The sequence below is a fragment of the Asterias amurensis genome, chromosome 9, assembly GCF_032118995.1.
Source record: "Asterias amurensis chromosome 9, ASM3211899v1".
Classification (NCBI taxonomy): Eukaryota; Metazoa; Echinodermata; class Asteroidea; order Forcipulatida; family Asteriidae; genus Asterias; species Asterias amurensis.
Window position 1 is genome coordinate 9,958,761 of NC_092656.1, and position 22,532 is coordinate 9,981,292.

Consider the following 22,532-nt stretch of genomic DNA (forward strand, 5'->3'; position numbering starts at 1 on the left):
GTCGTACAACAGCGGTACAGATTTACGAAACGACAATCCCAAATCACGACAATCCCAAATCCTCTATAACCCCCACCAGAAAGTTGTCTAACTTTGTAAGGTTTAAGATCTTGCAACTGCTTACTGGAGGCAGTTGCAGGAGAATGAGATGGCACAAACCTCTTTTCAAGAGCTGTTCATGCACTACAACATTTGTAATTAGTTTAAGTGGACACTATTGGTAATTGCCAAAGATCAGTATTCTCACTTAGTGCATCTCAACATATGCATAAAATACAAACATGTGAAAATTTGAGCTCAATCGGTCATCAAAGTTGTGAGATACATGTAAGACTGGAAGAAAAAATAACCCTTGTCACACGGAGTTGTGTGCATTTAGATGGTTGATTTCATGACCCAAGTTCTAAATCTGAGGTCTCGAAATCAAATTCGTGGAAAATTACTTACATGTATTTCTTAAAAACTATGGCTCTTCAGAGGGAGCCGTTTCTCACAATATTTTATACCATCAACCTCTCCCAATTACTCTTCACCAAGAAAGGTTTTATGCCAATTATTTTGAGTAATTACCAAATAGTGTCCACTGCCTTTAAAGTACATGTAGTTTATACAAAAATCATTAATTCGTCTCTAGAAATACAACCAGCCAAACATATGGTCACCATTCTGCAGAGTCAAACATTTGGTTCCACAAAATAGCTTTAGTGGATAGAAGGGGACTTCCATTTGTAAACTTCACTATAAAACCTTATATTTGGTAATGTATTATGGAGAGCTGTTGGTACAACGTAGTATAAAACATTTTGCAGAAACGGCTCCCTCTGAAGAAACATAGTTTTTGAGAAAGAAGTAATATTCTACGAATTTGATTTCGAGACCTAAGATTTAGAATTTGAGGTCTCAAAATCAAGTATCTCATAGCACACAACTTGGTGTGACAAGGATTTTTTTCTTTCATTATTATCTGGCCACTTTGATGACCAATTGACCTCAAATTTTCAAAGACTTGTTATTTAATGCATACTTATGTTGAGATACACCAAATGAAAAGATTGGTCTTTGACAATTACCATTAGCGTCCAGTGTCTTTAAAGGAACACGTTGCCTTGGATCAGTCGAGTTGGTCTTTGAACATCGTTCTGTAACCCTTTGTTGTAAAATGTATATGGTTAGAAAGGTATTGTAAAAGAAGAATACAATGATCTACACAAATATGCCTCGAAATTGCGTGGTTTTCTTTTTACCCTGTTGACTAACACGGTCGGTCATTTATGGTAGTCAAAATTTGTACTCCCATAAATGGCCGACCGTGATAGTTCGCGATGTAAAAGGAAAACCGTGCAGTTTCGAGTGATACTTGTGTGGATTATTATATTCTACTTTTAAATCATCTTTCTAACCATATGCATTTCATAAGAAACAGTTTCAAACGCTTTTAATAGACCAACTCGTCTGATCCAAGGCAACGTGTTACTTTAATTGGTCTCATTATTTTGACTAGCTTGATCTAGTCATCGTCTGGATGTTCAAAGTACCTTTGTAATTCTGGAATCCCCTGGCTCTCTCATCGTCTGGTGCTGGAATGAAGGTTCCCACTACCATATTGACCATAGCAATCACTAACAGGAGCAGAAGGAATATCTGAGCCTGAAAAACACAGAACGAACAGATGAGACATAAAAATTATAAACCGTCTCTCATCTGGCTGCAAAGTTTGCATCTTTTAGGAGCACAGCCACAATCATGGGTCCATGATGCTTGAAAAACACTATCTAGCAGGTAACAGTGTTATTTAAAATATCAACTAAGAATCTTCATGTAAGTGATGAATATCTGAGCCTGAAACAATGAACAGATGAAACATCAAAAGTACATACACTACATGTACACTGTCTCTCATCTGGCCTGAAACTTAGCACAAGTGCACAGTCAAAACACTCCTGGGGATAGATACATGTATTGTATTTCTTTCCATTTTATGAACAGTTTGAAAACCACTGATGCCACAGCAGTTATCTCAATGTTTGTTATCAATTAACAACCCTGTGTCACTGATGAATAAAAAGTTCTTGAGTTTGTGAAATACAAGATCTGCCAAGAGTTACTCATATGTTGTCCATTTGGTGGCTTTGCACAAAGGCAACATTTTTAATGTGACCTCCATGCCGCTGGCAATGAAACCAAGGATGCCTCATGTTAATGAATTGAAACCTGGTTCATACATCGTAAGATTGCGAATGCGGTAAAAAAAACAAAAACAAAAAAAGCACAAGAGCTGTTTCACTGCGCTACGCTACGAAACAGCTAATTAACAAGGCTTGTCCCTAACAGTGCAAGTCCTTGAGGAAGTCAATGAAAATACAATGCAGGCCTGATACTTCACGGAGACAATGGAGGTGATTGCCTCTGTTGCCCCTTGCCATTGCCTTGGTGCCCTTGAAATGCTCCAGTAAAAATTTACAATTTCCTCATAGGATGCCCTTTACCATTTACCAAAGAGAAATGCCTTTGTGCCCTGACAATGTATCCTTTGATGTCACCGCAAAACCAAAGAGCAAAATGTTCTTTATTTTATGAAACCAAGCGAATTAAATCAATGTAGCTCATAAGCCTGAGGAAACTTGTAATCTGCTGAAAGGGCTGCTGAATCAACAGGGTTACAATGTATGAGGTTGTTCACACGCCGTACTAAAGTTGGTCTAAGTCCATTTAGATCCGGTTCGGGTTCAACTTTTGTGTATCTAAACGCAAAAAAAAGTAAGACCGGATCGGGTTTAACCCCCAAAACTTAAACCGTCCAGCGAGGCGGTCTAAGTCTAAATCAGTTCGGGTTTATCTGTGTGGACAGAATGACATCCGGTTTTAACTCGCAACGGACGACCCATTGTGTGGTTCGTTCAATGCACACGCCCAGGACCCGGCGTGCTTGTATATGTTTTTTGTTGCCGAAAAGCACCGAGTATCTTGCCGCTTACCGAGTTGGCGAAACCCTCTTAAAGCCTTAAAGCCGTTATACACTTTCGGTACAGAAAAGAAGAAAAAAAGTTCACAAACTTACAATTAACTTACATGGTTTACAGAAATACATGTAATGGTGAAAGACTTCTCTTGAAACACTATTCCATGAAATGCTTTACTTTTTGAGAAAACATTAAAACAACATCAATTCTCGGCAGCGAGAATTACGGATTAATTTTAAACACATGTCATGACACGGCGAAACATGTGGAAACAAGAGTGGGTTTTTCCCTATTTTTTTTTCCCGACTCCGATGGCCGATTGAGCCTAAATTTTCACAGGTTTGTTATTTTATACATAAGTTGTGAAACCCGAAGTGTGGGACTTGGACAATACTGTTTACCGAAAGTGCATAATGGCTTTAACTCTGATTCAATTTAGTTCATTTTCTGTGATTTGGGGTACTGCATCTTGTCTGTTGAAAATCTTTTCCGCAGGAAATTTCAATACATGTACACATAATAAGTTGTGCCGAACAGATACTGTTCAAGACACACTAACTTCGGTTCACTGTTTTGTTTCGCCAGCTGTTTACAAATGGTCAAGATTGTTCTGTGTTTATTTAGAGACTATTCACAGCTCAGTCATGTCAGTAACCAGGTAACTACAGGTTTTATAGGGTGCGTTCGTTTAGATTCCCTGGGTCGACTCCGGTCTGCATAGCTTTGACGTCATTCCAGGGGCTCACCCAGGCCAGCCCCCAGTTCCCTGCTTGTGGAGTGGGTCACTTGGGGGCTGGCCCCAGGTGCATGACGTCAATACGGGAGCGATGAGTGATCGTTTGTTTAGCTCTTGTCAGGGGCTCACCCGAGTGAGCACCGCGGGGTAGACCCAGGGAAGATATTCGAACGCACCCATAGTTGGGGGGGGGGGGGGTAAAACACTGTGCAATAAAATGTGTGGGGGTGATACTTGGCAATAACGTGTTCTGTATTTACCAAGAGACTTTTCACAGCTCGTTAATAGTTTTATGGTGGGGGGGGGGGGGATAACACATGGTGTCATAAGTTGTGCTGAATAGATACTTTTCACATCGCACTTACTTCAGCTCAAGGGCATTGGGGCCTGGGGAAACTACAATAATTATAATTTCTTTGCCCTTCAGATCGGATGATACATAGATGTTAGTCATTGTTAGTCAATGATCAACAGTGGGCATTTAAAAACTTACCTCAAGTTTGACTGTTCATACAATGTATTTTTTATGTTCTACATGTACTGTCTACTGATAAAAACGTTTAAACTAAAAGGCAGTGGACACTATTGGTAATTACTCAAAATAATTATTAGCATAAAACCTTACTTGGTAATGAGTAATGGGGAGAGGTTGATAGTATAAAACATTGTGAGAAACGGTTCCCTCTGAACCGAAGCAATGGAGTTTTTGGAAAGAGTTATTTTCTAACTCAAATATTAAAAGACTTCAAACCTGAAGACACAAAGTGTGCAACAAGGGTAATATTTTTTTAGTTTGTTATTTTATGCATTTATGATGAGAAGTACACAAAGTGAAGACACTGCCATTGTTTTAACCAAACTCTTTCTAACTTAGGATTAATCTTAAAACTAAGCTAGGACGGGTTTCTCTTCTTAACTCGTGAAAGGATTAATTTTCGTGAAATCCACTCCAGTCATGCCAGTACCTTTAAGTTAGTCTATAGCGGGAGCCTGACATGGTCCAGACGGCAGTGTGAGTGATACACCCCTTGCAAGTGACTTGTGGTTACCTGGAACCTACTTGCGCCCATCCTGTCTGCCATTTTAGGAGTCAAAATGTGCACAAAGGAATTTACTCCTCAAAAAGGCAGAAATGGTTGCATTGTTTGGAAGTGCATTCCGGGTTGTGCAAGGGATCTGTATAGAACCATTACCATTCTGTCACTGTCTGTGCTTGGTTCTTTATCCTCAACAACAGTAGTAAATGCCCATCTTCACAATAGCAGGACTTGATATAAAAATAATCCACACAGTCTGACAGTAAAGGGTCATTCAGAATTGGAATTGCTCTATGGCAACATCCCTCCACTAATTAAAAAAACAATTGTGGAAATTGTGGGTGGGGGTCAAAATAAATAACTTAAAATCCCAAATCAGTTCTTATTTCAAAAACAGTATGTTTATGAAAGAATATTTTTAAAAAGAAAAGAAAAAAATATATCCAGCTGGCCAAGATCATCAAGATTGCCAAAATAAAATGAACTAAGAATTTTGTTTTAAACATGTTAAATATCTTACCCTAGCCTCCCATGCCATTCCAATCATCGTTATAGCCAGCAAGAAAAGTAATGTTACCTCACCGATGATCCGAACATCGTTAGCAGGGTCAATGATTGTCAGTCCAGCTACCTGTTTAGTTTTATAGAAACAAAAGGGGAGAAAGCTATGAGAACAACAAAAATATTAAGAATACAAAAACAGTTATGCTTAACCAGAGATGGCACTTTAGCAGTTGTGCTTTGATTTTTTGAATAGAAGAAATGCATCTTCGTTGGGACAAATGGTCTGCAAGACAGCTTGGGGGCAGTCTATTAATTTTTGAGGGTATGGTTTTATACATGGGTGCAACAAAAATTAATGTTTTTTATCCCTGATGAAAATGTCAATCTATTAAATTGGTGGCAGCTCTATGGCAACATCCCTCCACTCAGTGAGAAAGTAAAGGAACGTCTGTTGCGCCTTGCTGGTCACTACCAGCCAATAAAGTCATTGTGTTGGAGGCCACCCACGACAGGCACAGTCCTGGAAGACCCTGTGCTCAAGACCCTGATCGAGGATGCAGGAGTAAACAAGGAGCTACATGTAATCAGTTGTATGCAGGATAGAGTTGTGTGGCGCGTCAGACATTGAGCCCCACTTGTCTTCACATCCATAATTAATACATGAATTGACACATCCGAGAACAGTCAGGTTGTGATACATGTACCATCCAACTCACAAGCAGCAGCACTGGAAAGACGGGCTGTGGTGGGAGCACCAGTAATTCAAGCCGGTACAGTTGGAGTAGGAGACCACAGACAAATGCCTATTGTGTATACTGATTGCTACACTTACACAAGATACATTACTGAAAACATGTCTTTTTGTAAGGATTTCCTTCTTTTAATCGATTCAAAAACAAATTGAAAAGCACTGAAAAGCACTCTGACAGTGCATACACAAATTTGCGCATGGGCTCCACGTCATTCATGTCATAAGGCAGGAAATATGCTGATCTTTTTATAAGAAAGTTCCACAACAACAATTTGTTTCCTTCTGAACTTACCACTAGCAGATCTCGCACCACTTCGGCAAAACCGACCACGTACATCGCCACGGCTACAGCATTAGCAACAGAGAATATGAGACCGATGGATCCCCCAAACTCCGGTCCCAGACTACGAGATATCATGTAGTATGCTCCACCTACATCAAGAACAACAAAAACAACAATATTAAGCCCGGTTCATCATGTACGGTCTGCAAATAATTTGAAACTGAATGGGCATACATGTACATGTTCACAATTTTTATGCCACACAAACTGCGAACAGAAACCGGCGGATAGTAGGCATGCCATTTGATTTGCTGATGGTTAAGCAGTGATTATGACATAAACATTCTGCTTACCGGTTTTTGAAGCTGGCAATAATTGCATCTTGCAATCAGGGAGACTTGTTAAAGGCAATGGACACTATTGGTAATTGTCAAAGACCAGTCTTCTCAACATTTAATGCATAATATACAAACCTTTGAAATTTTTAGGTTAATTGGTCATCAAACTTGCGAGATAAATTGAAAGAAAAAACACCCTTGTCACACGAAGTTGTGTGTGTTAAGATGGTTGATTTCGAGACCTCAAGTTTTAAATCTAAGGTCTCAAAATCAAACTCATCGACGTTACTTCTTTCTAAAAAACTATGGCACTTCAGAGGGAGCCGTTTCTCACAATGTTTTGTACCGTCACCCTTTCCCCATTACTTGTCACCAAGAACGGTTTAATGCTAATAACTATTTTGAGTAATTACCAATAGTGTCCACTGTCTCTAACAACAGGGAGATAATGTATACACATGTATACTCAACTTATAGGGAAAAAGTTACCACAATGATGGAAATCGCCACAAACCATGAACAGATTGGTTTATATGCAGAGGACTTTCTGCATAACCAGGGAGATTTGGCAGCTCTGGGCTTTGTGAAACTCAATAGGCACAATGTAATCTAGCCTAGGCACAATGTCATTTAGCCTTGGCCCAAGATGTCAGCGGTTGATGGTGGATAGTGTATGCTCTGTTGAAAATCACTACAGCACACCCCCTTAAGGTATTACCTTAACCAACTTGATGGGCCAGTCAAGTTGATTTAAAATCATGCCATAAAAGGGCGTGCTGTAGCGAATTACAACCGAGCGCAGTACAATACATCAACTATCTGATGTCTCGGGTCAAAACCACCAGCCTAACATTGCTAGCTGGAGAGCAACCATTCTATCTTTCCACTACGATCACTGACATCTTGGGCTAAGACTAAAACTTATCAGCCTTAAAGTGCTAGCAGGAGAGCAACCCATTCTATCTTTCAACTTCGATCACTGACGTCTTGGTCCAAGACTACCACTTATCAGCCTGAAAGTGCTACAAAGAGAGCGCAACCATTCCATCTTTCTACTTCGATCGCTGACGTCTCGGGCCAAGACTAAAACTTATCAGAGTGAGAGTGCTACATGTAACAGTCTAGATGCAGGAAAACAACGTCTCTCCACTTATCTTAAATATTGATAATAACGGTAAACAGGATATGTGAGTCAATGCACAAATAATTCACATAACTCAGACATCTTACACACGACCGTAACAGTGACAAGGGGCTGCCAACTGAGCATGGCAGTGACCTCGTTGCTATGGCTACCTACCTCCTTTAACCTCTCCATTGGTGCAGATGGCTGACATGGACAGGGTTGTGAGTACAGTCACCACTGTTGCCATCAAAACAATCAGAATGGAGAATCCTAAAGAAGGGGGGAAAAACAAATTATTATAATTTATTTTGGATTTATTCTTTATCCTCGATGCAAATTTAACACATCCTTGTGGTACCCATCTGCCAAAACATAGGATTCGAACTGCCTCTAGCTATGGGCAATCTCAGTAGTCTAGTTGGTACATGTATGACATTGCTCTAGAATTGCACCAGAGTAATGCCTGTGATATTTTGTTCACAGGACTCGGGGAAAGTATACAGTGATAACACACATCGGTGTATGGGTAAATCAATTCTTTATCCCCGATGCATTTTTAACATCTATTTAATAATTACAACATGAACATCTCCAGAATAAAGCCCAGTTCATAATAATTTTGGTGACATAACAATCACTACGTACGTGTTCCCCTTCCAATTGTGATGCAAGAAAATTTGTTCTGCACAAAGCTTTCACGGAAAGTATGAACCGGGCTTTACTTATCATCTCATTTAATTTTTCTGACTATAAAAGTTTTTTTAATTTAGGTTTTTATGCAGTTTGAGGATTGATGAATGTGACAACCTTTTAAGAAAAGCGGTATTCTTGAAACAAAAAAAACATCTTATTTTGAGAATATATTTCTTGTGTCAGTCCCTCGAATATTTCAAGAATACCATTTTTAGCAGTGTGTGTGTGTGTGTGTGTGGGTAGGTATCCACATTCAAATCAGGGACCATAACAGAAGGGAAAATAGGTCCACGGTTGCTACATGTATCACAAAGGAAATCATTGTGGTCCCTGGTTGCTATCACAAAGAGTTGAACAAAGGAGGGTCCCCGATTGCAGGTGTTTACACACTTGCGTGTGTGTGTGTGTGTGTGTAGGGGGGGGGGGGCTGGGTTTTCTCTCGTTTTGGCACCTGGAACCTCCTAGACATTATCATTCCAGAGATTTACAGACTCTGTGCACCACCAAAAATACAGAGTTTTTCAGGTTTTGACACGATGATCTAGGGTTCTATTGGTGACTGCTATATTTTTCGAGAAAAAACAAGAACATTTGAATACTCAAGGAGATCCTGAACTCGGGGGGGGGGGGGGGGGGGGGGGGGGGGGACGGTGGAAGTTGACAGGGAATGTACATTACCTATTCCAGCTTGCCCAACAATCCATGACATTCGAAGGAACAACATCACACCCCAGATGTTCAGGAGACATCGTACCTGAAGAAAGAAGGAGTTATAATCAATAACTTATTTCTTGACAAACATGTACAAAAATGTCAAATAATCTTTGTCACCTTTAGCAAAAGGAACCTGAAAAATTTGGATGTACAATGTACAATCCGATGTATCTTAACATTTAACGAGTTGAGGTATAAATAACGGAATAAAAGGGTAGCGATGAGTTCTTACACTGCTGTTTAAAGCCGGCAGGGTCGAATTGCCATGTGATAAAGGCCCGAGCCGAAGACGAGGGCCTTTAGCGCACAGCAACGACCATGCAAGGTTTTAAACGGACGTTAAAGAAAGAGTCACTATTCTTTTATTCCCATCATACATGCCCTTTTGTTAAAAAACGTTAACAAATACAATTACAGTTGAAAACATTACTTTAACAGTTGAAAATTTGAGGTTTGAAATGTTTTTTTTCAATAACTTTGTGAAGAGTCTGTTGGGCGTAGGTTGTGTGTACGTGCGCGCGCTTAGAAAAAGATTACGCGCGCGCTTAGAAGTACAGTAGATTACGCGCTGTTACTAATCGCTATGAATTGTGTTCAGCGTGATAATCTTGCACGCCTGACACGCGGAAACCAGCCGGTTGTAAACACTGGTCATTATCAACCATTCAAACACCCCCACGTGATGCGCTCTCCACCAATAGGAGTAGAGAAACTGTCAGGGGTATATGAATATATAATCAGTTTTGGGTTACACCATCCACTTTTAGGTAGATTCTTCTTAAGAACTTTTCTTGCTATTATTGCAGTGGAGCAGACTTTTAATAGGACGACTACGCACTTAGTCATGTTAGTTTTTAAAACGTTAGATTACATGTAAGTACGTACATGTTGTACATGTACAACTGTACATGTTACTTGTACACTACTTAGGGAGATGTATCATGTAGGAAATCCGCTGGGACTTCTGTAATGTACTTTTGCTGAGTGGATGAAGGGGACTTCTCATTAACTTCAAAGACTTCCTGTATTCTTATGACAGGCTCATTAGGGTAGCCAAACGTTAAAACAAATTATTATCTCTCTTCAATCTCCAAGGCAGTGAGTTTAATAATGAGAAGTCCCCTTGAACTGATTCACTCAGCCAAAGATGTACAGTTGTCCCTAGCAATGTACTTTAAAACCAGGAAAGTTAGTTTTTCTTCAGAACTGTTTGTCAATGTTTGTACAGTGTGGTGTAGTGGCCTACATAACATGTGTATATCTCCAAAATTCTAATATCTGCTACACGTCATGCATACTACAGTATGTTAAAATGAAAAGCAAGACAGTTCTCAAAAACAACAACATAAATTAATTATGGTGTAACCATGGTTACTGCAACCTAGACATTCTTAGCTGACATTTTTATGTTGTACAAAATATATGTTGTACTGTACACTACAGTAAACACTAAATGTACATGTACCTGTATTACAATTTAATGTACAATGTAAATACTAGAGAAAGAATGTTTACAAGTTAATAAAAGGTTTCACACAGGCATACATTTGTACATTAGGGAGGCTTTGTTGGCATACACACTGGTCAGCACCTGGTCACAGAAAAAATACATACCTTTAAAAGAGAGGGGAGCAAGCTAGGATTCCAAAGGTCATGAAACTGATCTACGGTCTGCAATCTGGGCAGTGAAATGTAGTATTGGCTTTATAGACATGTTATGTTCGAGGTGAAGGTACATGTATTGCTTTACAGACGATATTTTCATGATTGTGTTTTTACGTGTGCCCTGAAATGGTTTATTGCTTGTTATACTTTTTTTCTTGGAAATAATACATGGCCTCTCTAAAAAACCACTAACGTATTGCACAAGTTTTAAATTACAAACTGTGAGTTTCGTCAATGTAGTGTAGGAAAATTCTATGGCAAATCTGTTTTTGTCAACATGATAAAAAGTAGGTTAAACCCACTTTTGTAAATTATGCCACCCCAACCCCTCCCCTCCAATAGATAAACAAATAAATAAAAAAACAAAAAACAAAAAACAAGCAAAACAAATGATAACAAGGAAAAAGTTGCTATTATCTGATTATTGTTTTTTTTTATAGTTTGTTATTACATACGGTACCATTTTTTTAATAAATCTATTTTTAATATTTGTGATTAAACACCAGATTTACAAAAATACACGTACATGTAACACACACTGGATAGATGTGGTAGATGAATCACAGTACACCTACATATTTGTATTTTACACCACGTGTGTCGTTTACGTGTTTGAATAATTTTTTACTTTGCCAGTCTGGGCTTTGAACTTCAGGGGGTTATTTATCGTTTCTTAGTTGTGGCAGGTATTTTTTGTAGACTACATACGTACATGTCACTTAAATTAAAACAAACATGTGAGGGATATATGGTTAGGCCTAATGGAGCCCGGATCACGCTTCCAGGGAATGTGGATAAGATCCAAATAATGACATCACGACTCTGTTTTCACGCTGTGAGTAATTCACAAGAGTTGAGCTCAACGGCACTGCGATTTATTCAGAGCAAATTTGTGACGTCAATGTTCCCTTCCCTTTCACACTCGCAGGAAGCATGGAACAGGCTTTACTCCAAAAGTCAATGACCTTTAAGGCAGTGGACCCTATTGGTAGTTACTCAAAATAATTATTAGCATATAAACCTTACTTGGTGACGAGTAATGGGGAGAAGTTGATGGTCTAAAACATTGTGAGAAATGGCTCTCTCTGAAGTGCCATACGTACATGTAGTTCTCGAGAAAGAAGCAATTTTCCATTTCGAGACCTCAGATTTAGAATTTGAAGTCTCGAAATCAACCATAACGCACACAAGCTTTGTGTGACAAGGATGTTTTTCCTTTCATTATTATCTCGCACAACTTCGACGACCAATGGAGCTAAAATTTTCCAAGGTTTGTTATTTCATGCATGTACACGTTGAGATACACTAAGTGAGAACACTAGTCTTTGACAATTACCAGTAGTGTCAAGGGTCTTTAAAAACTTTGAGGCAAGAAGCACTTCGGCTGTTGATATTGCATTTTGAGAATTGATTCCCTTCAAAGAAATGTGGTTTAGACAGTAGGGAGAGGGATTACCAAAAGAATTTAAATGTGAGAAATACAATGTACATGATGATGTAAATTGCACAAAACGTTTGATCAGTAGTGCATCCAATCGCGTAATTTTCTTCCTGCGTGGAAATTATTGGGCACCAGATTTGCGGCAGTTCTTATTTCAAAATCCCAGCCACCTTTTGGAATGAAATCTCCAAAAGTTAATTGCATTATATTTTAGGATAAAAAGATACCAAAGGTACATTCCCTTTAAGAATTAAATAGAAAACATCATCATACAATAGCGCTTTTTCTAAGGTTGCAAAGTGCCCTGTTTTTGCTGTGAACAATTCGCAAGAGTTGAGCACAGCTTAAACTTAAAGGATTTGGGTACTTTTTCAAAATGTCCATAGATTTACATTAAACTTTACAGGGTTTGAAGATAATGATACATGTAGTGGAAAGCTTCCTTTCAAATATTACTAACTGAGGTGCTGTAGTTTTGTGACAAATGAGTAAAACAATGCAATGAAAATACGTTTGTAAATGCTTAAAATAAATTTGGTTGCATGAGACATAAATTATTTCATTACATTTTTTTACGCATCACACAAAAACTACAGCACCTCAGCACGTAATATTTTCAGGGAAGCTTTCTACTATCACTGTGTAAGTTAAGTGTAAATCTGTGAACATTGTGTTGTTGTCCTACAAAAAGTACGTATAAAGCCACACACCCTTTAAAGGGACACAATTTGAAGGGGCACAGGAGTCAAGACCTGGGCCCAATTTCATAGAGCTCAGTAAAATCAGACAACCGGCCAAGACTCCACTCAATTGTTATGCCAAGTAAACAACAGCTAAATACCAGTCACAAGCAATGTATGTATGGCATGACATTTTTGCCAGTAACATGTGAAAAATAAGCGAGCTATTTTCATGCTTAAGCAATTTATGAAATTGGCCCCAGAAAACCATTCAACACAACTTTACATTCTGAATGAGTTCAATTATTATGCTCAGCTAATTCTTACCAGAACTCCTTTGATCCATCCGAATTTAAGAGCATCACTGCCTCCTGCTGCAGCCATTTCTCCTTCCTCCATATTAATCGAGTCCATGGGTGTATCTGCAGACTGGGCCGCCTTGGTCTGTGAAGGGCATGCATCAAAACGAATTATAAAAACCATTGTAAAACTTACAAAAAATACTGACTCAGTGTGGTTCAGATTCATTTTTGGCTTTCAATAAATTGCCATGCTTTGACATTTTACAATGTACGATACAGTCTCGGCTCTTATTTAAACAGGCCCAATATTAAACTTTTAAGTTTAAAAACAACTGATTTTAACTAAATCGATTATTGTACAATTATTGTGTAAAAAAAAATAAAAATACAAATAAAACTAAGTACGTAAGAATTTTGCCAAGTTCCCTGTAAAGTGAAAGGCGCTTCATGGCAAATTAGAGCAATTTTGGTTTGTTTTCCTGACCATACGCATTGATGGATTCAGACAAGTTTGCCATCATTGTACACACTCAAATTTCACAAAAAATGCCTCGCAATTGCATCATCACATTACATAGTAGGCCTTCATGAATATCCGAAAGCGACAGTTCTGTTTAATTTGATTACGAGACCAGAACAAAAATTAATCAATCAGCATTTTCTTGAACTCAATGATGCAAATTTCATCAGGAAAAGCAGATTAACAATAAATTCCAGAGTTTCCCTTGGTGTAATATGAGTAGGCTGACTTTGCCTTCGGAAAAGTCAACTTCCATTACATTCTGGGAGCTAACCTTGACTGTCCGCCAGTAAACAACGGGCCCTGATACTTCATGGAGGTAATGAAGGCGACTGCCTCAATGCCCCCTTGTCATTGGCGTGTGGTGCCCTTGAAATGCTGTGAACATTTTTTGCAATTTCCTCATCTATTGTACATGTACCTGGTTCCCTTTACCACGGAGAAAATGCCTTAGTGACCTTGCCCTTGTATACTTTTTGTAGGGAAAAAAACAGTGTCCACAGTTTTACACTAAACTGACACAGTTGGAAGATAATGACAGTAGAAAGCTTCCCTGAAAATATTACGTACTGAGGTGCTGTAGTTTTGGGGAAATGAGTAAAACGAAAATAATTTTCGTCTCATGAGACAAAAATTATTTCAAGGATAATACAAACATATTTTCATGACATTGTTTTACTAATTTCTCAAAAACTACAGCACCCCAGTAAGTAATTTGAAGGGAAACTTTCCACTCCCATTACCTTCAAACCCTGTAAGTTTAATGTAAATTCATGGACATTTTGAAAAAGTAGCCAAATCCTTTAAAGGCAGTGGACACTATTGGTAATTACTCAAAACAATTATTAGCATAAATATAACTTTACTTGGTAAGGAGTAATAGGGAGAGGTTGATAGTATAAAACATTGTGAGAAACAGCTCCCTCTGAAGTGACATAGTTTTCGAGAAAGAAGTATTTTTCCACATGTTTGATTTTGAGACCTCAAGTTTAGAATTTGAGGTCTCGAAATCAACCATCTAAAAGCACACAACTTTGTGTGACCAGGGTGTTTTCTTTCAATATCTCGCAACTTCGACCACCGATTGAGCTCAAATTTTCACAGGTTTGTTATTTTAATCATGTTGAGATACACCAAGTGAGAAGACTGGTCTTTGAAAATTACCAATAGTGTCCACTGTCTTTAAGAAAGAAAGAAGCATGGAGACCTGAAACAATGATATAGGGATTGCAAAGAGCATAGTGCTTTTAAAAATAAAAACATGCATGTTGAGCTGTTCTGGTATTGTTATCATATTTCTCGGCCTGTAAACTATTTTTCAACAAGCCCTTTGTCCTGTCATTGTCAAATTGTGTTTTTTTCTTTTTAAATTCGAGCCCTGTACATGTCAGGTTGTAGTATGGTGGGCAGAAGCCTTAAAGTTTAAATTGTAAACATGTTTACCTTCGGTTCATGAAGCTCATAAAGCGTTGGACGCGTCTTCCCCGTTGCCATCAAAGAAAACCGATTTCTGTAATGATCCAGATTGGGTACCGCCTCAATGGTGTGTCCAAAAGAGTTAGCGGCCGTCACATGATCCAAAGTTTCGTCCGTACTATCCTGTCGGCCGGGACTCAGCGATTCTCTACCCTTCTCCCCATTTCGCTTCCCCGGTTCCTTCTCAGTGATGAGCTTGACATGGAAGCGTCCATGTTTTTTCTTGGCCGGGGACTGCTTAAAGGATCCTTTTCTAGGGCCCCGGCCGTCCTCCATGAGAGATTTATCCATGTTCTTGGAGTTGTTTACTTCAGCAGCGTTCGGCAAGGCACTGACAGCTTCACTCTCTGGGCCCATAAGGGGACTGCTGACCACCTGTGCCCCATCATCACACGACTCTGAGTCACTCATGCTCGTATATGTTCGTGTGACGTAGCCTTGCGCAAATGCAACTTCCTGTCACTGTTTCAGAGATAAACATTAAGTTGCTATAGGAATGGATACAATCAGTGTAGACTCGGTTTTAGTAGACTCTAAATCCAATTCGGTTCACCGAGGGTGAACAAAATTATTTATGATTTAGAATGTCAGATGTGGGGCCATCAAAGTGCAATCTGGGGGAAGTCTGAGCTGGGCAGCGAATTTTGCTAGTCCTAGGCGGGCTTGCCCATCAGGGCTTCGCCCATCTTGGCTACAACAATGGATACAATAGCCTACTGTTTGACGAGTCATCACTTTTAGGAAACTTCTGATAACTGAGGATGGCTTTTTTCATGGGGGGGGGGGGTTATGATGAAACTCAGTTCAGATGCTCAGATGGAATCAAAAGTAACTAATTATGTTTTGTTTTTTACAAACTGTTATATATGACGACTCTTAAATTGCCACAACTTCGTATGACAACGGGGTGGGTTTTTTCTGTCATTATTATCTCGCAAGTTCGATGACCAATTGAGCTCAAATTTTCACAGGTTTGTTATTTTATGCATTATGTTGAGATACACCAACTGTGAAGGCTAGTCTTTGACAATTACCAACAGTGTCCACTGCCTTTAAAAAACATGGTTTATAAACCATGATACTTGAGGCATCTCTTAAAAACAAATCATCTTACAATGGGAAACAGTTCCATAGCGGCAATAAATATTACATTGTAAGTAAATGGAATTCCGGCTTTCTTTTCCTTATGAAAATCAATGGGGAACATTGACATAGCGGCAAGGGAACATTCGCATAGCGGCAACAAATAGACCTATTAAGTAAGATGGAATTCTGAATTGCTTTCCCTTTTTAAAAATATTGTGCATGAGGAAAATGTTCAAAAATTGCAAAAAATATGAATGAGATCGAGTTTAAACTTTCTTTCCTTTTAAATGGGTGAGTTCGATTAGCTTCCCTGGGTTGATCCCGGTGTGCTCATCCAAGTGGCGATTTTTTTTTTTTTTTTTTCCAGGACGAACGTGGGCACTGATAATTACACCACGTTCGTACTGGAAAAGTCGCCTATTTTTTTTTCAGGATCAACATGTTCTGAAAAAAAAAATATGCATCATGACGTGACCCTTTTCGTGGTGACATAAGAGAACCTTGGGCCAGGCCCAAGTGACCCTAACCACAAGCCTACTTCTAGAAACTATACATGTAAGGCTCCCACGTGAACCTTATTACGGGTCTAATATTTTGGACCTCCTTAACGCTGAATACGTTTTTAAAATCGAAGTTGATAGGTGAAAGTTTAAAGTCACCTGGAAATAGAATTTTTTTTCTTTTAAACATAAGAGTATATGCTTACGACCAATAAAACAATTTTTTTAGTAATTGTTTGTCACGATTTATATGTTAAAAAAATTAATAAAGTTGTTTGGGGGCTGACTCCGCCTACCCCTTTTTTGACGTCATTCAAGGCAGACTTTGCCTGCAATGCGTATAGTAAACACAAGTGCAAAGTACATGTACGTCCAAGTCGTGAGTTGGTACATTTCAAAAAGTGTTTTTCTGCATTCAGCAGCAATACACCTCAGGTCAGCATTGCCGGAAAAGACAAAACAAATTTTTTTGTAACGTACAAACTCACGACTTGGTCCGTACATGTACTTTGCAATTGTGTTTACTATACGCATTACAGGCAAAGTCTGCCTCGATTGACGTCACGAACAGCGCCCTCTCGGGTCGGGGTCTACTCTTAAATTTGTAAATAACATAAGAACTGATTTTTTAAAACCTTAGTTAACTGTTTATTCACATTCAACTCATCAAAACACATATATTAGTGACAAAAGTTTGTTTTTGAAAAAATACCACTTCCAGGTGACTTTAACAACCGTTCGCCATCAATAACTAAAATTTCCTTTGTACTACACACCCAAAACTTTCCCATCACACTCTATGTAATGTACTCATAATGCTTGTATGGCCTTATTGTTTGTTGAGTTAAATTAAAAAACATCTTCAAAAATTATCTGCTCGGTACTCACTGTTGTTTTTTCTGCCGCATCCCATATTTTTTGACCTCTCAATATAAGCGCAACGCTTTATTTTTTAGTCATTTGGTCACCAAGCTCTGTACACACGGACACCAGCCTACTTGTTTACCGAACTGCCGAGCCACCACCGAGTTGGAGTAAAAAGGATGTTACGCCGCGCGTGGGCATCGTGAGCAGACAGCGCTCCCGCGCAACACCCCTTCTACAAAATGGGGAGCCTTATAGAAGTAGGTCGACCCAGGGAAGCTAAACGAACGCACCCTATGTCTATGAGATATTGGGTGCGTTCCCTCCTGTACTGGGTCTACCCAGCAGTGCTCACTCGGGTGAGCTCCTGACAAGAACTAAACAAACGACCACTCATCGCTCTCGTAGTGACGTCGCTTACCTGGGGCCAGCCCCCAAGTGGCCCACTCCACAAGCAGGGCACTGGGGGCTGACCTGGGTGGTGAGCCCTTGGAAGTGGAAGGACATCATCATCTATTCGAACGCCTCGGCAGACCGGGGATGACCCAGGGAAGCTAAATGAACGCACCCAAGAGTTCGCTAGACTAATGCTATGAGTCAAAGGTCATTTCGCTAGACTAAAGCTATGGTGAGTCAATTGGTCATGGTAGGCACAAAAGCTAGAGCTGTACTATATATAATACAGCATACTGGGACAACTATTTATACTGCATGTAGGCCTACTACTGGGATAAAACAACCAGAGCGCCGGGCGATCATCAAACCGTTGAAACGGGTCAACTCGTACACAAGTCAACTCGTACCCAAGTCAACTCGTATCCAAAATATTGTACCCAAGTCAACTCGTACCGTATAACGTACGTTGTATGGGAAGTTAATATAAGGGAACTGCTCCCAACCAAGTAAAAAAAACCAAAAACAAACATTTAAGGCCTTTTGCGTTTAATTGGCTTATTCTGTTCGTTACCTGCAACATCAAAAAAAAAAAAACGAAATCATTACAATAGCCTATAAAAAAGCCCTAATTATTAATATTTTACTACAACAATTTTTACAATTACATATTAAATAAATTAATTAAACCACAATATTTATCAGTATGAGTTAAAAATCCCAAATTGGGTAAACATTTATTTGGGTACGAGTTGACTTGGGTACGAGTTGGGAAAAGTTTCCGTATGGCGCCACCACTTTTTCATTAGATATGAAATAATAGTATATATCTAAGGCCGTGTCCAAAACGGCGACTTCGGCTACAGCTACGGCTAGATCGCGCGTGTCTGCCTATTCTTCAACACTGGTGGTAGACGCGCTGTTCTAGGCGTAGCTGTAGCCGAAGTCGTCGTTTCGGACACGGCCTAATTAATTAACCTCAATGAGATATCCCTTTTGTAAAAATGAGTGAAAAAGTGGTGGCGCCATACGGAAAGTTACCCACGAGTTGACTTAGGTACGAGTTGACTCGGGTACGAGTTGACTTGAGTACGATTTCATTTGACTTGGGGACGAGTTGACTTGGGTGACCCGAATTCCAAACCGTCTGCAATTAATTGTGCCTTTATTCATAAATAATAATGAGCAAAAACGTGTCATAAGACAAGCTTATCGACCACTACATACTTACAGTTTTCCTCACTGTGTTGACAATATTGAGCAATTTACCGGTCAGTAAACAAGTGAAATCATGATGGTATCTCTCACTAGCTCCTGTGGGTTTGCTCCTTCGTCTGTCGATGCTCGACGATCGACCGGGCACACGGACGTCCGGTGGGTGATTATGTGTCATGGGTCATGCAAGGGCTTTTTATACAGCGGTGGATCATGATGCACACACAGGCATGCATCATACCCGTTAACAATCTAGTGGTGCCGGGAATAGCGCCCTCTATCTTGGTTAGTGACAAGGATTTTGATCCATCAAACGCCAATAAATTATTACTTCTACCACTTTTATAAAGCCCATGCTTTTCACGAAGAGTCCCAAGAAATCGTTTCTTGATGAATACAATAACATTCTTCACCTTACCCCGCCATTTAGAAAAACACAAACTTACCCGAAAATAATTATTTTTACACATTTCTGATATTTTTTTCCTGAAAAATTCGGTGGAGGTCACAGATCCCTCCCTCTTCAACACAGCAAAGAATGCCTTTTAGGGATTCAACGGTTGAGTGTGTGGTAATACTCGGCAAATTTGTGAACTTATCTTTCTGTTGTATGTTTTTTTCTTTTACTCCGACACAATTAATGATCAAAATCAAAAGTGATGTGTATGTTCTGCTTTATTTATATACATGGATAATTAACAACATTATTTTCAACAAGAGAGGAAAGGATAATAAATATTAATTTTAGATTAACAAATTCTTCTAATTACATCCATAAACCACATACATGTAGGTTAAAATTCAGTTTTAAGATAAGTTCCATAAGTGTTTCTTGTTTGCTCTAAAAGATCAGTGTGAATTTTCTTCAAGTCGTCAAGCTGTACAGTTCAAAATTATCTTTTTTTTTTCAAATGAAATAATATGGCTGTTTATTGGAGTTTGTGACTCTGGCTACAACTGTTGCTACAACTGTTGCTAAGGATGCTGCCAGGGATACTCGTCTATCAATGCATGAAGATGGGGGCAATCCAGTCAAAGTCATAGCCGCAAATTTGGACATGGCCTATGGATTGGTAAATAATAATCTTGCAGTCTAGTGAAAGTGAACATTCTGATTGTTTAAAGGAACACGTTGCCTTGGATCGGACGAGTTGGCCTATTAAAAGCGTTTGAAACCGTTTCTTATGAAATGTATATGGTTAGAAAGATGTTTTAAAAGTAGAATATAATGATCCACACAGGTATCTCTCAAAATTGCACCGTTTTCTTTTTACGTCGCGAACTATCACGGTCGGCCATTTATGGGAGTCAAAATTTTGACTCCCATAAATGGCCGACCGTATTATTTGACGAGGTAAAAAGAAAACCATGCAATTTCGAGGCATCTTTGTGTAGATCATTGTATTCTACTTTTACATCATCTTTCTAACCATATGCATTTTATAACAAACGGTCACAAAACACTTTTCAAAGACCAACTCGACCGATCCAAGGCAACATGTTCCTTTAATGAAAACGCTGGAGCAAACAATGAATGGTCTAACCATAGAGCTAACCATAGAGTTAGGGTCCTAGCTTATATGGTCTGACGCCTTGCTGACCTGCTGGACAAGGGTATTCAAAATTATTGTGTTTTTACATGACTAAAATCTATTTATAGCTATACTACTCGATTTCCATACTGATTGAAAACATTTTAAATGAAATTAATTTTGGTTTTTAACCAAACACAGATGTGTGCTAGCACTCACTGTATACTGCGTACTTTCCCGAGTCATGTGAAAACAATTATCACAGGCATGTGACTTGGGTGGGATTTTGGATAAAAAAACACAATTAATAATTATCCCCAATGCAAATTTAACATCTCTTATCATGAATGAAATTCAGCAAAGTTCACGACTTGACTTTTTCGTTCAAGCAGGTCTTTAAGTTTGCTATTGAATATCACGTAAGCTGGATTCCATCCTCATAACTTGTTGAAAATCAGTTTTACTGACTGCTCGACTGTCTTGTAAATGAGTATGGAGGCCTCGAAGGACCATCAGCTTAACTGCACTCTCAGCATATCCACTTGTTCCGACACCGACTTCCCAAGTTCTTGCAGTTCATTACACTGATCCGCTAATCGTTCCTGAGAGTCTTTTAAATAGTGGTTCATCTCGATGAACTTGAGCGTCTGGCTGTAGCATTTGTTAAGGTCGGCGCTGTGTTTCTTCGAGGAGTGAGAGGTTGCAGAAGATGAGGACAACGACTCTGCAGCTGCTGAATGGACTGGGGTTTTTAAGGCGTCACTGTTGTTGTCTAAATCTGTAAAACGAAGAGGAGGGGAAAAACACCACTATTTATTGAAGCTGTACAACAAGCATCTCCCCTGCTTCAACCATTACAAACATCATGTCCCAGATTAGTCTTTGTCTAGATAGATACAGTGACAATAAGACTGAAATGTGGGTACATGCTCATGCTAGGATAAGCTTTGGATCCGAACGCCACTTTGAATTCTATGCTGTCCCGACAAGTAAACAGAATGTACGGAATACAGCAAGTTGTTGCACGATACAGGTTATGATGGAGGAAAAGTTTCCGTATGGCGCCACCACTCTTTCATTCGATATGAAATAAATAGTATATATTCTAATTTACCTCAATGAGATAATCCCTTTTTGTGAAAATGAGTGAAAAAGTGGTGGCGAGGTGCGGAAAGTTATCCGCTCTGAGCCCTGTTTCATAGTTTATTAACTATTTTTCTGTGTTTATTAATTATTCCTTTTTTTGTACCTGCAACCACTCGTTCAGACTCCGTCGAGGAGGGTGAATCCGCATCGTTGGAAGCGACATTGAAAAACGTGAACGCCACGTCATCCCGAGGTGCATTTTCAAGATCTTTTCGGATGCTTTCGAGGTCGGGTGGCACCGGTCGTGGCTGGATCATCTTCTTCTTCTTGGAATTCATGTTATTTTGAAGTAAGCTAGATAAAAAAACCCGAAGAAATAACCATCTACTGGTGGAGTCGAGTTCTTGGATTGGATTGGAAGTGCTGATGTAGCAAAGTTTACGTCCAAGTGTTTTCAAAGGGCGCCCTCAATTGATCTTTATTTCTCGGATAAAACTAGACTGGTCACCTGTCCTTCCGCAAGGATAAGGATAATTGTTTTTAAGTGACGATTTTAACAGCGAATCCCTGCCAGGGGAAGGCATGTTAAGTGCTGAGTAGGCTCAACGGCAGATCTCTGGCGTAATTCAC

At 39.3% G+C, this 22,532-nt stretch overlaps 2 protein-coding genes across 2 annotated transcripts in view; both read right to left on the reverse strand.

The window, feature by feature from the left end:
• LOC139941374 (solute carrier family 12 member 2-like) overlaps positions 1–19,470 on the reverse strand; it is a 41,401-nt gene extending 21,931 nt beyond the window's left edge. The window contains exons 1-8 of the mRNA XM_071937836.1: positions 19,301–19,470; positions 15,194–15,688; positions 13,256–13,372; positions 9,107–9,182; positions 7,910–8,005; positions 6,281–6,420; positions 5,254–5,364; positions 1,536–1,647 (exon numbers count right to left, since the gene is read on the reverse strand). Coding sequence (XP_071793937.1) covers positions 1,536–1,647; positions 5,254–5,364; positions 6,281–6,420; positions 7,910–8,005; positions 9,107–9,182; positions 13,256–13,372; positions 15,194–15,637 — 1,096 coding nt within the window. The 5' untranslated portion in view covers positions 15,638–15,688; positions 19,301–19,470. The remainder of the gene's footprint in view (positions 1–1,535; positions 1,648–5,253; positions 5,365–6,280; positions 6,421–7,909; positions 8,006–9,106; positions 9,183–13,255; positions 13,373–15,193; positions 15,689–19,300) is intronic.
• Positions 19,471–19,951: 481 nt separating this feature from the next.
• LOC139941645 (uncharacterized) lies at positions 19,952–22,358 on the reverse strand. Its single transcript, XM_071938232.1, has 2 exons — positions 22,066–22,358; positions 19,952–21,594 (listed from the first exon to the last, which is right to left on the reverse strand). The coding sequence occupies exons 1-2, from the start codon at positions 22,238–22,240 to the stop codon at positions 21,329–21,331; spliced, it is 441 nt and encodes a 146-aa protein (XP_071794333.1). The 5' UTR covers positions 22,241–22,358; the 3' UTR covers positions 19,952–21,328.
• Between the last annotated feature and the right edge of the window lie 174 nt (positions 22,359–22,532).